This window comes from Trachypithecus francoisi, unplaced genomic scaffold (assembly GCF_009764315.1).
Source record: "Trachypithecus francoisi isolate TF-2019V2 unplaced genomic scaffold, Tfra_2.0 Lachesis_group0, whole genome shotgun sequence".
Lineage (NCBI taxonomy): Eukaryota > Metazoa > Chordata > Mammalia > Primates > Cercopithecidae > Trachypithecus > Trachypithecus francoisi.
In genome coordinates, this window is record NW_022681453.1 from 161,781,163 (window position 1) to 161,798,574 (window position 17,412).

A 17,412-nucleotide genomic window follows, 5' to 3' on the forward strand; every position below is an offset into this window, starting at 1 on the left:
AGGAGACCAAAGTGGAGTGACCTACAGAGGAAATAAGTGAGAGAGATTTGGAAAAGATATCACGTAACATGACCACATTTTGGAATAGCTCAGATCAAACTGTCATAAGGAAGAAAAAAAAATCAAGACTGGAATGAAAATGGGGGCTCCTGCTTTCACTGAAGAGTCTTTTACAAGGCTAATGAATTTTCACTGAAATAGATGCTGATGATAAAGTGAAAATACTGGGAAAGTAGCATGTGATTGGGTCAATTAACTCTAGGATGTATGAAGGCAAATTGTGTCATCTGTTATTAAGATGGGACTATGGAAGTAATTGCTGCCTCCTAGACTGTCATGATAACCTCAAAGTTAGAAATCAGTATGAATTAGGTGGGTGGTCAGAATCTTGCCCCATATTTAGTGAACTAGTTGGGAAAACAGGAATAGAGAGTACCAGAAGGTGGAGCATGGTGAGTGAGAAACACCATGTAACCTTGAAAAACAACCATAATTTATCTGGCCACAAAGGATATTTCAAATGCATCGCAAAGCAAGAAAGAAGTTCTTTCCTGATAAGCAAAGATAAATAGCCTGGCTTATATTTTGCTTGTTTATTTCTACATTTGGAAATCAGGTAATTTTCCCCTCTTTCTTTATAACAACATTGTTTTTTCATTAAGACCCAGGACAGGAACTCAGCATTTTTGAGTGGCTGCAAAATAAATAAGCTACTACTGAATCCAAAGGGGGAAAAAACTGAAGTGGAAACTCACAGAAGAAAAGCTATTTTGCTTGTAATTTTCTAAAGGGTGAAAACATAAATAATAATAGAGAGAAAAGAGAAGTCAGCATTTTCAAGTTAATCTAAGGAAGTTGTGAATTATGTTTCAATGTCAAAAGAAGTATAAGTAATACATTCATAAAGAAGTGAAAGAAAGATATTCATCTATTTCAAAATCAGCATAAATCATAAAATCAGATTGCTAGTTAACCTGTGATTTTTTTTTTCTTTTACCTCACAATATAAAGGGTCGTAGATTTTACTCCAAATTCCAAAAAGGTCCTTGCCATGGAATCCTGAAAGTTTTCCCAAGGTAGCTATAAAATCCTGAAACACAAACAGAGAAAGAAAAATTCCTACACAGGTTTCTCAGCTTCAGCACTATTGATATTTTGGGCTGGACAATTCTTTGTTGTGGGGAGCTGTCCTGTGCATTACAGGATGTTTTGGAGTATCCTGGCCTCTGCCCACTAGGTGCCAGTAGCATTCCTAATCTCCCACTTGTGTAACCCAGAATGTCTCCAGACATTGCCAAATGTTCCTTGTGAGGCAAATGTGCCTCTGTTGAGAACCACTGTTCTTCACAGAAAAATGCACCGGTAATATTGGTTACAATAATGCCATTCCAAAGAATTTTGCAAACACGAATTGATTATTCCTTATTATTACATTTAAAATGTAGATAGATGCTGGCTGACTGCCACATGTTCCTGGTGTGTGCTGAAATTGGATTGAAGTGTACTGTCTCAGATTATTTTTAGAAGTGGGTAAAGTATAACTCACGTGTAAGTATGTCCCAGGTGAGAAAGGAAAGCATATTTCAGGCCAAAGCATCCAGGAAAATGCAACAGAAATAGGACTTGGTCTTTGGCTGTACATATAAAACTTGGATGGAATGCAAATCTTTCACTAGGTTCTGAATGTTTCTTGAATTGTCGCAATAATGAGACCTAATGTTCAGCTATTTGATTGCTGAAATTGGCAGCCATTTCTAGGAAGCCTTTTAGAAGATATTGTCTGTCTGATGGATGAAATTTCTAGGGAACTAAATTTGCCGATATTAACCCCAATAGATTTTCATAAAATACATAGAAATTATTGTTAAAGAGCTCCTACTGCCATTTTCTCAAACATAAAAGCTCCAGGGCCAGATGACTATCATAGAGGAATTCTACCAAGCTTTTCAAGAGTAAATTATTCTAATGCTATTTTAACTGTTCTGGAGCATAGAAGATGAAAGAAAACTTTCAAAAACTTCTTATGAATTAAGTGTAACACGGATACTGACAAAGGTTGCCCCCAAAATAAAACTATTAGTTCAATGCGATATCCATGCAAAAGGTGTAAATAAAATAATAGGAAGTAATTCAATGTCACATAAAAGGAAATGGGTTTGATTTGAGGAATGTAAAGTCTGTTCAACACTGGTAAATCTATGAATGTAATCAATCATTGTAATTAATTCAAGGAGAAAAATAATTTGATTATATTTAAAAATGTTAAAACAATCATTCAGGAGATTAAACAACTAATATTGATTTAAAAAATACACTCAAGAAAATATGAAAGGTGGATACTTCTTTAATTTGATAAAAATATGTCTATTTTAGTTCAAAAGCCTGCATGCTTATTAGGAAAACTCCTCTAAAATCAGAAATAAGACAAGAATACCCACTACCAACACTGCCCATAACATTATACTGTAAGTAGTGGCCAGTGCAAATAGCCAAAAGGAAGAAATCAGAGGTACATATTTTTGAAAACTGGACATACTATAAACCTGAAACAAACTTAACAAAAAATGTAAAGACATATGAAGAAAACCCTAAAATAGTCTTTAAGATAAAACAAGTAGAAACATGTACCACATTCTTAGAAAGGAAGATTTGACAGTGAAAAGTTGCAAATTCTCCGTAAGTTAAATAAATTTAATATGATCCTAATGAAAATACTAAAAATTTAAAAATCCTTTTGGAACTAGAGAAGCTGACTCTAAAGTTCACAAAGAAAATTAAAACATAGCCATGGAAACTCAGAAAAAGCAATGAGGGATGACTAGCCCATTAGATATTACAGCATATTATAAAGTCTCAATAATTAAAACCCAAGTTTTCGCTAATAAAAAATTAAACAGAATAAAAATTACATAAATAGACCCTACATATATGGAAATTTTAATATATAATAGCTTAAATAAGTAGGAAAAAAATGAACTATTCAATAAATAACGATGGGGCAATTAGATAATCTTCCAGGAAAAAACTTAAACAGGATACGTACTTCATACCTCCTCACCAGTATGAACTATAAATGAATTCAATATATAAATGAGAAATGAAGCTAGAGTGGAATTAGAAGAAAGCATTGCAGACTTCCTTTAGAACCTAGGAGTGGGGAAAGCTTTTCCAAACATGACTCAAAATACAGAAGCCATGTAAGAATATATCAGTACAGAACCTACATGGCAAGAACACGGTAAGCAGTTAATAGACAAACTTTTTTTAAAAAAATGCCATTCATTATGTGTGGTATTGTGAAATATATATTTGATTTTTTTTTTTTTTTTTTGAGATGGAGTTTCACTCTTATTACCCAGGCTGGAATGCAGTGGCACCATCTCGGCTCACTGCAACCTCCACCTCCTGGGTTCAAGTGATTCTCTTGCCTCAGCCTCCGAGTAGCTGGGATTACAGGTGCCTGCCACCACGCCTGGCTAATTTTTTGTATTTTTAGTAGAGACGGGGTTTCACTAAGTTGGCCAGGCTGGTCTCGAACTCCTGACCTCAGGTGATCCAACCACCTTGGCCTCCCAAAGTGTTGGGATTACAGGCGTGAGCCACCGTGCCTGGCCTTTTATTTGGTCTTCATCTCCATTTTCTGCTGTAGAACTCCTAAAATCCTTGGAGTCTCCAAAGTGTGTCTTTCTGCATGCTAATGATTGATTGATGGCTGGCAGTCCCTGGCCAGCTTTAGGATGGGGGCTGGTCACCTGAAAGCCAAGGCCAGGATTAGAGCATTGGGACTTTTAGCCCTACTTCAGAACCTCTGGGGAGGGGAGGGAGTTAAAATTTAAGTTGATAGCCATAGCCTATGGCTTAATCAATCATGCCTATGCAATGAAATCTCCATAAAGAGCCCAAAAGGACAGGGTTCAGAGAGCCTTCAGACAGCTGAACACATAGAGGTTCCTGGAATGTGGTGGTCCTGAAGAAGGCAGGCAAGCTCCTTGACCTTTTCCTTATATCTTTTGTAATATCCTTTGTAATAACCGGTAACTGTGTTTCCTTGAGTTCTGTGAGCTGCCTCTGCAAACTGATCGGACCCAAAGAGGAAGTCGTGGAAACCCCAACTTAAAGCCAGTCTGTCAGAAGTTTGGAGGTCTGGACTTTCGTCTACGTCTGAGGTGGCGGGTTGGGGGCGGCCAGTTTTGGGGCCCAATCCCTCAACCTGTAGGATCTGATGCTATCTCCAGATAGATGGTGTCAGGACTGAATTGGAGGCCAACGAGCTGGTGTCCACTACAGAACAGGCGGCCTGTTCGTGGGGAGAGATCCCCCGTATTTGGTCACAGAAGTCTTCTGTCTGTGTTGATTGATGTTGTCAAGCGAGAAAAACAGGAAAAAGCATGTTGAGTGTGTTTTTTTCACACACAAAATATCACAGACAGAAATGTTAAAATATATAGAAAAAAGCTTCTAAAAACTTATAGTAAAAGGAAAATCAATCATCCAAAAGAAAAATAGTCAAGGGATATTGATATAAAAGGAAATACAAATGGCATTTAACTGATGAGAACACACGGACACACGAGAGGAACAACACACACTGGGCCTCTCGGAGAGTGAAGGGTGGGAGGAGGGAAAGGGTCAGGAAAAATAACCAATGGGTACTAGGCTTTATACCTGGGTGATGAAATAATCTGTAGCAACAAACCCCCATGACACACATTTACCTATGTAACAAACCTGCACTTGTACCCCGAACTTAAAATAAAAGTTAAAAAAGAAATACAACCCCAAAAAACAAACCAAAACATGGCATTCAACTAGATGAAGATGCCCAAACTCACTCATCACAAAAAAAAAGTACTACAGCATGATGTTGTACAGTAGTTATAATAGTGAGCTTCCTTGTCTTATTCCTAATTTTAGAGGGGATGGATGCTTCTAGTGATATTATTTTCCACTTACCAGATTGGCAAATATCCCCAGAGTGGTTCACACACTGCTGGCAAAGTTGTGGAGAAATGAGCACTTGCGTGCAGTGCTGATAGAAGTAGAAAGTAGTAAAACCTCTTTGGAGGGTAAATTAATAATATCTCAAATTAGCCCAGAATGTCTACTTCTAGGATATTATCCCACAGGTATTCTTGTTAGATGCACAAGATATTCACACATGCTGTTTGTAAAAATGCAAGATTGAAAAATGACCTATATCATTAGGGGCTGCTTAAATAAATTATGGCATAAAAATAAATATTACACATTTGTTAAAAAAAGGAAAAGAAAGAAAAGGAGGAAACTCTTTACATTCAGATATAGAAATATTTCCAATATATTTTGTTAAATGGAAAAAAAAACCAAACTAAGGTGCCCAGTCCTGTGAATAGTATACCATTTTCATGTAACAAGAGGAGAAACTATCAGAATATATTTTTATGTTTGTATATGCATAAGGAAATTGGAAGACTGCATGAAATATTACATAAAAGACTACATAAAATACTGCATAAAATTAATACATAAAAGACTACTAGGAAATAATGCTAGTGGTTACCTGTGGGGTCATGAAGACTTCCACTGTATTCGTTTTTAGATTTTCTAATTTTTGGACAGCTTGAATGTATTACTCATTCAAAAGATTATTTTAAAAAGTACACAGCATTATATCTACCTTTTGTATTGTGCTGAAAATGGGTATTTTGCAAAATAGAAACATAGAAACAAAAAAGGACTATCCTTTGTATATGAAGACAATAATCCCAGCCCCTCAGCCTGAATAAGGAAGGTAATTTTAGACTTGTATTTATTCTCATCCAGCCATTTACTCACACCTGGTTCCTCCTAAGGCCATGAGTAAAGGATTCAAAAGGACTGGCCTGTCCATCTGCTTGTGACCCCCGTACAGGGAAGGGAAGCAGGAGTGATGACCCCCTCATTAAATATTCTAACCCATTGCTATAACCAGCCACTGACAGACGCATTCGTCCTATCTTTTTAAGAAGCCAAAGCTTCATCTTGTGTCTTGGCCCTCACACTCAAGTACACCACTAACCAAAACTAGCTTTTAACCTTATAAGGGTGCAGCCTCTTCTGGAATTCCTCTGATGTCAAAGTCTCACTCCCAAGTTCTTGAAAACGAGGGCAGTTCCTGAAAGGCAGGTATAGCAACTGAGGATAAGAGAAAAATCATAAAACCGTTACGAGTCAGAAGAACTTTGCTAAATATACTGCAGCAATATTTTAAGCCTCATTAGGTCCAAAGCAACCTTAATAAAAGATTCAAATGTGTTTTGAGCCAAGTGGAAATTCCAAAATTGGGGAGAAAGAATCAAATGATTTATAGGTCTTGAAATAGTAGGATATGTATTCAGAAATGAAAATTCTTTTTTTTCTTTCATAAACTTGCCGTGATATAACTGTGCTGTTTGTAAATATTTACACTTCTCGATCTTCCATGTGAACAACTGTTATCTTGCTTCCTCCCCAATCCCTTTCATTTCTTGCACTAGGTGTACATCTGTACACACACACACACACACCCCCCAACACATGTACGTATGGAGAAACGAATTTGATTCTGGAAAAAATCTTAAGTCAATTAATCACTCATTGACTTCAGTTTTTGCAAATTTGCAGACTGTTAAAATAAGAGAACATATTAAATACTTAGAAAAATATACTTCAAAAACCTGTCGTGAGGACAAAGTGATCTTCCTAAGATTAATTAAAATTTGACAGCATTTTGTAATTTTAACTATAACACACAGGTTTGTGGCTCCCAAGTTTATTTTGTTGCTCTTACTTTCCATCTGTGACTAGTCCTGTATTTCTAGCCCTTGATAGAAATAACTAATTTGGATGTTTCTCTTTTCCCCCAAATTTACCATGTATAAGGCTAAACTTGTACATGTTACAAGGGCCTTCTTGCTGTCCCTGAAAGCACAGGCTTAGGATCGCTGCATAAAACTGTTCCCTGCCTTGAACACTCCCCGACTGACTTCTACTCCTCTTCCAGCCATCCTTCCCCAGCCTCTATCATATTAAAATGAATTCCTCTAGGAACTACACCGCCCTCTTTTCCTATAACTGTCCCTTGTCACTCCTCTCCAGCAATGCTGTGGGCTTTCTTGCTGTCCCGGAAGGCACTGGCTTAGGAGCTCTGCATAAAACTATTTCCTGCCTTGAACACTCCCCAACTGACTTCTACCCCTCTTCCAGCCATCCTGCGCCAGTCTTTATCATATTGACCTGTTTCATTTCTTTCCAGGAACTCATCGCCATCTAACATTATTTTATTTACTTCTTTATCATCTATTTCCTATAAAATATAAACTTGATGAGAGCCAGGATCATGTCTGTTTTGTTCACTGCTGCAATGTCAATGCCCAGCACAGGGCTTGGCATATTAGTAGCTACTCAGAAAACATTTATTTTAAAAGTTGCTTCCTGTCCATCATTTCTGATTCTGCGTGTCACCTTGTCTTACCTTGCTTCTCTTCCTCTAACATCTTTTACCATCTCATTTCAGGCCTTATTTCTTAATTCCCAAATTGCTTCAGTAGTTATTCTCTGGGGCTCCAGTGTCTTTTCCTTCCAAGCTATTGTCAGGCAAGTGCCCAAAAGTACCACTCATCACATGTGCATAATACCGAAGAATGTATACAGGTTTCTTTTATGTCCATTGCTTTAGTCTAAATTTGCATGCATGGCTTTCAAATTTTTCCACAGGAGAAATTAAATTGTTGAGAGAAAAAGCACAAGACTGTTCATTAAAAGGCCTTGATTTTAATTAATTACTTTCTGGATGTTAGTTTTTTTTCATCCACAAATTGAGTCAGGCTGAAAATAAACAGAATAATCACCGAGACATCTGTCCAGAATTTTGCAGTTTACAGTGTGTTTTCCATTTTTTAACTAACTTGACTTTCATAAATCCCTAAGAAGAAGTTAGGTGGGTGCTATTTTCTCATTTTACAGAAAGGAAACTGAGATTTACGGAGGTTACTCAAGGTCATATATCTGAAGTGGTTGTTGGCTCTCAGATGTAGGTTTTCCAACTTCAAATCCAGCCCTTCTTCTCAAGATTCCTCCTGGCTATTAAATTTGGATTATCTAATCTGTGTCCAGTATAATCAATTTTATTTTCATTCTCTTTCTAAATATGAACTCTGGGCAGAGAAGAACTGGGATTCTACATATTTACTTGTGGTCATGTTTTTGTGCTGCCTTCCTCTCCTTCCTCCCTCTCCTCTGAGTTCTGGTTCAAGTTCTCACTCTTGTTTTAAAGACCTGAACGACTGCCCTGTGGTAACTGCACGTATGTCTCATTCTCTGACTTCACCCAGCATATGCGGCTTGTACTTGAAATTATTGCCCGCCATCTTACAATGTCTTTTACACATTTCACACATGCTAATTTGCTTTCATCAGACAAATTATACATTAGAAAAACTTGGCCTCCTATTTCTCTACAGCATTCAGCACAGCTAAATGCTGGGAATAAGCTAGTATTGATTGGTTTCATTAGATTTCTTAGTTGATATGACAGAATTGTTTTGACTTTAGTGAATCAGATAGATGGAAGTCATAGGTAGATAATGTTCCTTGCTTCCCTCTTTCTCTCCCTCACTCTTCCTGTTTCTTTCCTCCTCTTCTACTGGCACCTGCATTCTCTTTCTGTGTAATTTAATTACTATCATTCAGGATTAACGGTTAAATAGCTACATTTTGCTAAATTTTGGTGCTGCTATCCAGTCTTTTTATTTTTATTTTTATTTTTTTTTTTATTTTGAGATGGAGTTTTGCTCTTGTTGCCCAAGCTGGAGTGCAATGGTGCAATCTCGGCTCACTGCAACCTTCGCCTCCCAGGTTCAAGTGATTCTCCTGCCTCAGCCTCCTGAGTAGCTGGGATTACAGGCATGCACCACCACGCCCAGCTAATATTTGTATTTTTAGTAGAAACGGGGTTTCACCATGTTAGCCAGGCTGATCTTGAACTGGTGATCTGTCCACCTCGGCCTCCCAAAGGGCTGGGATTACAGACATGAGCCACCGCACCCGGCCTCCAGTCTTATCTCTGCAGAAAAGGCTGCTAAAAGTGATTTTTTTTTTCTTTTCAGAATAAAATATTCACAAATGCTTAAGAATACTGGTAATCATAATACTTCCCTCCTGATTCTGTGAAGGGAAGAGATATAAATAAATCATCCTGTCTTTTCAGGAAACAGCAAAGAAATGGTTGGAGTAGATTTACCTCCAGTGAGTTTCTACACAGCATTTGGGAAAAATCCTTAAGTCCCTAGATGCAGCAGTTAAGTCAAATTTCTAGGGGTGCTGGCAGGGCAAAGAGGATAGTAACCTAACCCAGAGGTCACTGGGCAAAAGTCTGGGTCCAGCAGTCAGGCTAAGCTTCAGCCATAAAGAGTTGAGATGGTCATGCCTATGATGGGACTGCAGGGAAATTAGGAAGGGATTCTTTGTCCAAAACTATTTCCTGCATATAGCCTTAAGTTCCACACCTGGAAGATTAGTTAGATTTATCTGTTACTACTTAAAAAATACCAATTCCTCTGAAAAGGTTAAAGAGTGCTTGGTCGGTCCCACCCTGTGTAAATACGTTTGAGAGTTTCTCTCAAAACAGCCCCATTCAGGCAGCTTGGTTTATAGTACTGGTTCTCAAACTTGGCTCCCCACTGGAATCATCGAGGGAGATTATTTTTTAAAAACTGATACCTGGGTCCACCCTCAGACATTCCGATTTCTTATGGAGAATGCCCTGGGCATCAGGACTTTTTTAAAAAAAAACCCACGTGATTCTAATATGCAGCTAAGTCTAAGAATCACGATTTTATAGGGAAGAAAATTGCTCTGGAATGAAATAGGCCTAGTTTTCATCCCAGAGTGATGCTTGCCAGCAGTGTGGCTTTGGACCAATTTGTTTGTTATTTAACCTCTCCAAGCACTTATTTCCCTTACTATAAAAGGAGAACAAGAATATTATCCATTCAGAGTTGTTATGAAAGGTAACATGATGACGCATATAAAATGTCGGGCAATAATTATGTACTCAAATCTTTCTTTTTTCTCTACCTAGGAATGTGGGTTTTCATGAGCGGAGGAGTGTTTGGCAGCATAGAGATCTCTGGATAATCTGGAGAGAGGAGAAACCTGTGTGGGGCACCAAAAGCCTGGGAATTAAAGGCAGAACACTGGGAGACTCATCTCTCTCTCTCTCTCTCTCTCTCTCTCTCTCTCTCTCTCTCTCTGTGTGTGTGTGTGTGTGTGTGTGTGACGATGAGGCGGCAAATTGCCAAGAGTTGTAAGAGTGTCAAAACAATGTGGATCATACAGATCCAAAGATAAATTTGGTTCCTACTCTCTCTTAGCTGGGGTTTTCCATGTCCTAAATTGTCCTTTGTATCTTTATTTAAGAAAGAATTAAAACTGTACAGTTCAAGGAGTATCCAGACTTCCAAATCCACAACTACTGAGTAGCCTGCCTTCCTCATTCTAGGTCCATTTGAAATCTCCTGGTTTTCCCAGTATACTGACCTGATCTTCAGAAATAGGAACTGTGTGCACTGGGATGGGCTGCCAGAGTAGGTTAGGATTCCAGATGCTGACACCCTCTGGGGGAAACAGGGCTGCCAGGTTTGTCATAGCACTCATCAAAGTACGGTCAACGTCTGTGCTTCGAATATAAACCTAGAGTAGGAAAATCAAAGCAGAAGCGAACGTAAAGGGAACATGAGGTTTTCTTCTGCAGAGCTGCCAAGGTATTAGAGAAAGGACAGGACACGTACAGTGAAATATTACAGGCATTGTGCTAACATCAGAATCTTAATACTTGTTAAGGAATGAGCAATATTATGATCATGGTACAAAGCAACGTTGTTTGTCAATAGTTGAATTGACAAATGAGTTCAATTAAGCAGTGGCTACTTGTCAAGCCAAAGTATTTATTCAGGTTCATAAAATCTTGAAATTACTCACATTCCAAAATTTCTAGGAACAAAAAGTTGCATAAAGAGGAATATGTTTGTAAACAAGATCTCTGACTTGTGTAAGTCCCTTGGGAAACAGGCAAAGCACTTTTATATATGCAGAATTATTTTAATTCTTTCAAAGATCAAAGTTCCCACTCTTGGCTCCCCAACTTGCCTGTTCATGTTTATAGGACTCATTCAAGAATGTTCTGTATCTCTTTCTTATATACTCTCCAAGTTCATAATGCTGCTCCATGCCCAGCTATGGGAAAAAAATAAAAGCAAAAATTAATGGAAGTAAGTTCTGTGAATCACACTATCATGAACATTTGTTGATTTTTTTTCATTTTATGTGTAGAATGAACAATGATATGGTTTAATAGTTCCACAATAATGACACATATTTAAATGAAAACAAAAGAGCTGTAATCTTTACAGTTCCCTGACTCCCTGAGAAAACTCACTTATCTTCATTAGCACTTAACATAGAGAACTTGCACACAGTAAGTGCTTAGTTGATAGTTGGGTGATTGATCTGATTTAAGTAAGTTCATCTCTGGTGTAGTGGGATCCTTGTTGGTAGAGCATTCAAAGAGACCCACTTGGTGGGGATTTCGTGGAAGAAGTTCAACCATCTGATGAGATTAGACTTGATGAATCTGAAAGTCTCTTTCAGCCTCTGTGTGCAATGGTTTACTATCTGCCCAGTTTATTAATTCCTGGTTTATAACAAAATTAGAACTTGTTACTCTAAGTGTGGTCTGTATTGGCTTCACTTGAGAGCATTATAGAAATCAAATTCTTGGGCCCCACCCTTGACCGACTGAACCAGAACCTTTGGGGGTGGAGCTCAAGAATCTTTTGTAACAAGCTTCTGATGGACAGTAATCCATGATTATGAGATGCACTGCATTAGCTCAGTGGTCCACAACCATTACTGTGCATCAGAAACAAAATTACCCAGCAGTGCATGTTGAAACGCATATTCCTCAGCATCTCTATCAGATATTCTTGTTCATTAGGTCCTTAGGGGGGCCCTGACATCTGCATTTTTACAAGTATCCCAAGTGATTCAGATGCAGATAGTAGAGCACCATGCTTTGGGAATGCAGCATTCGAGTTTGTCTTTAATCCAGAGCCTTACTAGAGCTTTGGGAGCCAGAGAGGAGGTTGTCACTGTGGCTGCTGCTTGGTCCCACTTGTCATTTGCTTGTCACTTGTCATTTGCTTGACCACCACCACCCATCTAGGATGGGAATTAGGTGGGAAAGGAATAATACACCATACTATACCAATATATATAATATATTGGTATATATTATTATACCAATAATATACCATACTCACCATGACCTGAGCAGTGGAGAAGCAGGGACTTTAGGTCTAATTGTGTTCTTACAGCTGACTTTTTAAATACTCATCTGTATAAAGAAGTGATTTTCACACCTTAGCACACACAGAATCACCTGGAGGACTCAATAAAACACAGATTTCTGGGCTTTAATTCCAAAGTTTATGGTTCACTGGGTGTGGGGTGAAGCCAGAGAATTTACATTACTGAGAAGTTCCCACATGATGGTGATGCTGCTGGTCCAGGGACCACACTTTAAAAACCACTAATCTAGACAGGCATCATCTTATGATTATGCAGATTAAAAGTACCTAGACAAAGCCTATTAAAAGTACCTAGACACTGATCTAGACAGTCATTATCTTATGATTATGCAGAATAAAAGTACCTAGACAAGGCTGGGTGTGATGGCTCACGCCTGAAATTCTAGCACTTTGGGAGGCCAAGGTGGGTGAATTGCCTGAGCTCAGGAGTTAGAGACCAGCCTGGGCAACATGGCGAAATGCCATCTTTACTAAAAATACAAAAAATTAGCCAGGCGTGGTGGTGCTCTCCTGTAGTTTCAGCTACTTGGGAGGCTGAGGCATAAGAATTGCTTGAATCCGGGAGGCAGAGCCTGCAATGAGCTGAGATTGAGCCACTGCACTCCATCCTGCGGGGGCAGAGTGAGACTCCATCTCAAAAAAAAAAGGTACCTAGACAACGGTAGGAATCTGAGTCCTAGCACCTTGTCACTTCCAACGTGGTCCATGTACCTGTGCCATTGTCCTTGGGAGTACGTTACACATGCAAAATCGCAGGTCCCACATCAGACCTGCTGAATTAGAATCTGCGTTTTGACAAGATTTCAAGTGATTCATTTGCAATGGAAGCTTGAGAAATACTCCCCTAATAGAATCTGATGGGTAATCAAGGTTCTTCAGAGGAAGAACTCAAATCCTGCAGCCTAGAAGAATCTTTTGGTCTTAATGGGAAAACATAGCAACATAACAGGAGTCTCTACAGAGCCATAGGTATTAAGAAGCAAATCTGAATTTTTGTAGCCCCTCTTCCATTCAAAGGGACAGAAGATATGTAGGCTATGGTGAGAAGAGCTCTGACCTGGGAGACAGAAGATGCTGGTCTCAAATAGCCTGTCTGAGTTTTCTCCTGTATGAAATATAGTCAGGGGAGTAATTCTCAGCCTTGGCTACACATTAGAGTGAACTGACCACCAAGGAGTTTCTAAAAATCCCAATGCCCAGGACATATACTAGACCAATTAAATAAGAACCTCCCAGGCAGACATCAATATGTTTTTTAAACCTCTCCAGATAATCCCAATGTTGTGGCAGGATTAAGACCCATTAGTTTTGGAGACATTCGACTCTAAAGATTCTGTGACATTTTCTTAATTAATATATTTAAACAGGTTAGGACAGAAGCAGTTCACCTGGCCTTGTAGCTCCAAACAGAAGAGTCATCCAATCTTACGAGCAAAGGGAAAAGGGCTTTGGAACAGTGACTAAAGATGGCTTTGCTCCCCAGTTCACCTTCTCCTTAGATGTTCTTCAGAAAGTAGGGCTCCCTGTGTTTAACTGACCAGTTATAAGGAAGGTCAAATCCCAATATATCCAGCTGACAAGAAATCACATTCTGATATCAGCACTTTGGGAAATCATGTTTCCCAATGCCGTTGATTCAGCTTATTGATTACAAGACTATTTTTCACTTTCTCATGGGAAGCCTAAGAAATTCAAAGCCTGGATTATAATTACCACTTTTCTCTCTTCAGCATTTCTAAGCTCATATAGTCTTTGTTCCTGTACATCTCTTACATTTAAATAAAGCCAGAAGGGTAAAAAATATCAAAACAGACAATTCTATATACGTTTCCCCTTGAGACTCATCAAGAATTTTTTTTTTTTTTTTTTTTGAGATGGAGTTTACTCTTATTGCCCAGGCTGGAGTGCAATGGTGCAATCTCGGCTCACTGCAACCTCCGCCTCCCAGGTTCAAGCGGTTCTCCTGCCTCAGCCTTCTGAGTAGCTGGGATTACAGGTGCCCACCACCATGCCTGGCTAATTTTTGTATTTTTGGTGGAGAGAGGGATTCACCATGTTGGCCAGGCTGGTCTCGAACTCCTGATCTCAGGTGATCCGCCTGCCTCGGCCTCCCAAAGTGCTGGGATTACAAGTGTGAGCCACCACACTCGGCCTCATCAAAAATCTTTAGCTAAAAGTCCAACCAACCTGGGTGAGTTGGCCAAATCCTTGTGGCCATGAGGATTCCTTTATGGGGTCAGTGGGAAAGGTGTCAATGGGACTTCGGTCTCCATGCCGAAACACCTGAAAATAGATGTGAGAGTGATGTTATAAACGTCACTTGGGTGTTTTGCTTCTGCTTATTATAATAGATTTTTTTTCTCCCAAATCATTGGTTTTCAACTTTGGCTTCCCATTGTAATCACCTAATGAGTTTTAAAAGATTCTGAGGACTGGCTTTCAACCTTAGTGATTTTTATTTAATTAGTCTGGGATGTGGCCAGGACATCAGGATTTTAAAAATCTCCCTGGGTAAATCTCTAGTTAAGAATCACCATTCTAAGCTCACTCTTTCACTGTGTTTCAGGTAATGTAAGAATCAAGATGATCAGCCATTAGAAGGCAGGTGACACACAGTGGAAATCAGTTTGTACATAAGATAGGACAGAAAGGAACACAAAGCTTACAAGAGTATTTTACTGCAGACAAACTCTGATGAGAAGTATTCTTCCCTTAATGATTACAGTAATAGTGGTATAATTTTTTTTTTTTTTTTGAGACTGAGTCTTGCTCTGTCGCCCAGGCTGGAGTGCAGTGACGAATCCCAGGTTCAAGCAGTTCTCCCACCTCAGCCGCCTGAGTAGCTGGGACTACAGGCGCATGCCACCATGCCCAGCTAATTTTTGTATTTTTAGTAGAGACAGAGTTTCACCGTGTTGGCCAGGCTGGTCTCAAACTCCTGACTTCAGGTGATCCACTCACCTTGGCTTTCCAAAGTGCTAGGATTACAGGCATGAGCCACCGCACTCAGCCAGTGTAACTTTTTTTTTTTTTTGAGACTGAGTCTCGCTCTGTCGCCCAGGCTGGAGTGCAGTGGCGCCATCTCGGCTTACTGCAGATTCCACTTCCGAGTTCAAGCGATTCTCCTGCCTCAGCCTCTGGAGAAGCTGGGATTACAGGCATACGCCACCACGCCCAGCTAATTTTTGTATTTTTAGTAGAGACGGGGTTTCACCATGTTGGCCAGGCTGGTCTTGAATTCCTGACCTAGTGATCTGCCCGCCTTGGCCTCCCAAAGTGCTGGGATTACAGGCATGAGCCACCATACTTGGCAACATTTTATATATAATAAAAATAATAGATTTTTAATACCACATATAACTTGTGACCATTTTGAGCCAATGATTTGTTCATTTTTCGGAGATGAGGAGTAAAAGATTGCAGTGGGGAGGTTAGGAAAGCTAATTCTCAATATTTTAATAACATACTTCTGTATTTGTACCCATGCCATGCTATTGTGATTGCAAATTTCTCTTTGGGAAGAATAGTCTGGACTTTTGAAATATTGGTGCTTTGGTTCTAATATGCTTTCTCAGTAGAATATCAAACCAAACACAAAGCTAGCTTATGAGCAGAAGATAGGGAAAGAAAACACTGAAGAACTACAAGATGAAGTCTACACTGATATCAGCAAATATTTTTAATATAGAGACAGCTGCATAACACCTTGATTTATCTGAGATTACCTGTACCTGTACTTATACTACCTGGCTAAAATATTCCGTTGGAAAGTAAGCCAAGAACCTGCTCTTTTGAAAATCTGTAAAACAGAATTCAACAGACATTAAATAAGAAACAGTCTCAGACTTTAGTCATTTTTGAGAAGGAATTCCAAGAAAGTGGGAGATGCTTGGTTTGTGTCTCTAATATCTGAAGAAAACAGATCTTCTGGCCCCTTAAATCAGTAAGAAATTAAAACTTCAGTAGAACAGTCTACAGAAACAGGGGCAATGATGCAATAAATGTGAAGCAATCATTTTGGTCAGGTGAGAAATTACTTTCATGAATGACCCCCTGAAGGCAGGAAGGACAGCTGCATATTTTTTGTGAGCACCTGCAGTTACTAGTCTCAGGGGTGACTTGATCATGATCAGAAATGATTATGGTTAATCATTGATGCCTCTTTCCACAATTGAAGTACATTTTAGAGTTTTCATATCCCAGGTAAATGTGTCTTTGAATAACTAAAGTTGTTACATGGTTTCAATAAATTACAAACCCCACACTGTTTTAGTTTCTAGGGCTTCTCAATCTCAGCATTATTGACATTTTAGCCTAGATAATTCTTTGTTGTAGGAGTTGTCCTGTGCATTGTAGACTGTCTAGCAGCATCCCTAGCCTTTACCCACCAGATACCAGTAACATTCCCCAGCTGTGACAATTGAAAAGGTCATATTTTCTGCCATAGGACCAGAAAATCACCCCAAGTTGAGAGCCACTGAGTGAGCCAAAGAGAAGTCAGATGAGAGACATTGTAATAAAATAATTTACAGTGCTTCCCACCAACCTATAACCACAACGGTAACTCCTAAACATTTTTTGAACACTCACTTTGTCCTGGAAACTGTGCTAAGTGCTTCTTACAGATTTAATCTTCTCATCAGTTCCACAAAGCAGTTACTATTATTATTTCCATTTCACAAATGAGGAAGTTTAGCTTAGTTAAGTGACCTGTCTAAACTCACACAACATATAAGAAGTAGTAGGGTTGATATTCAAACACAAGCTGTGCCTCCAACACCAGCATACTTAACCACCTGTGAGAGGTTCATTTCTGTATGATCACACTCCTCAGAGTCCCACCAGCTAAATCTGAATGGTCTGGGATCTAACACTTCTTTATTAACTCTACTCAATATACTCTTTTCCTCTAGGATTGGAAGGGGTGAGTGTGTGAGAGTGTGTGTGTGTGTGTGTGTATATGTGTGTGTGTGTGTATGTGTTTTGTATCAGAAGAAACCAAAACTTTGATACGGAAACTACCCTGAAGGCACTGTGAACTACATAT

General features: G+C 39.1%; 1 protein-coding gene across 1 annotated transcript in view; it reads right to left on the reverse strand.

Moving 5' to 3' along the window:
* ACP3 (acid phosphatase 3) overlaps positions 1 to 17,412 on the reverse strand; it is a 51,093-nt gene that overhangs the window by 26,753 nt on the left and 6,928 nt on the right. The window contains 5 exon segments of the mRNA XM_033212671.1: positions 998 to 1,090; positions 6,055 to 6,153; positions 10,537 to 10,689; positions 11,146 to 11,232; positions 14,553 to 14,648. Coding sequence (XP_033068562.1) covers positions 998 to 1,090; positions 6,055 to 6,153; positions 10,537 to 10,689; positions 11,146 to 11,232; positions 14,553 to 14,648 — 528 coding nt within the window.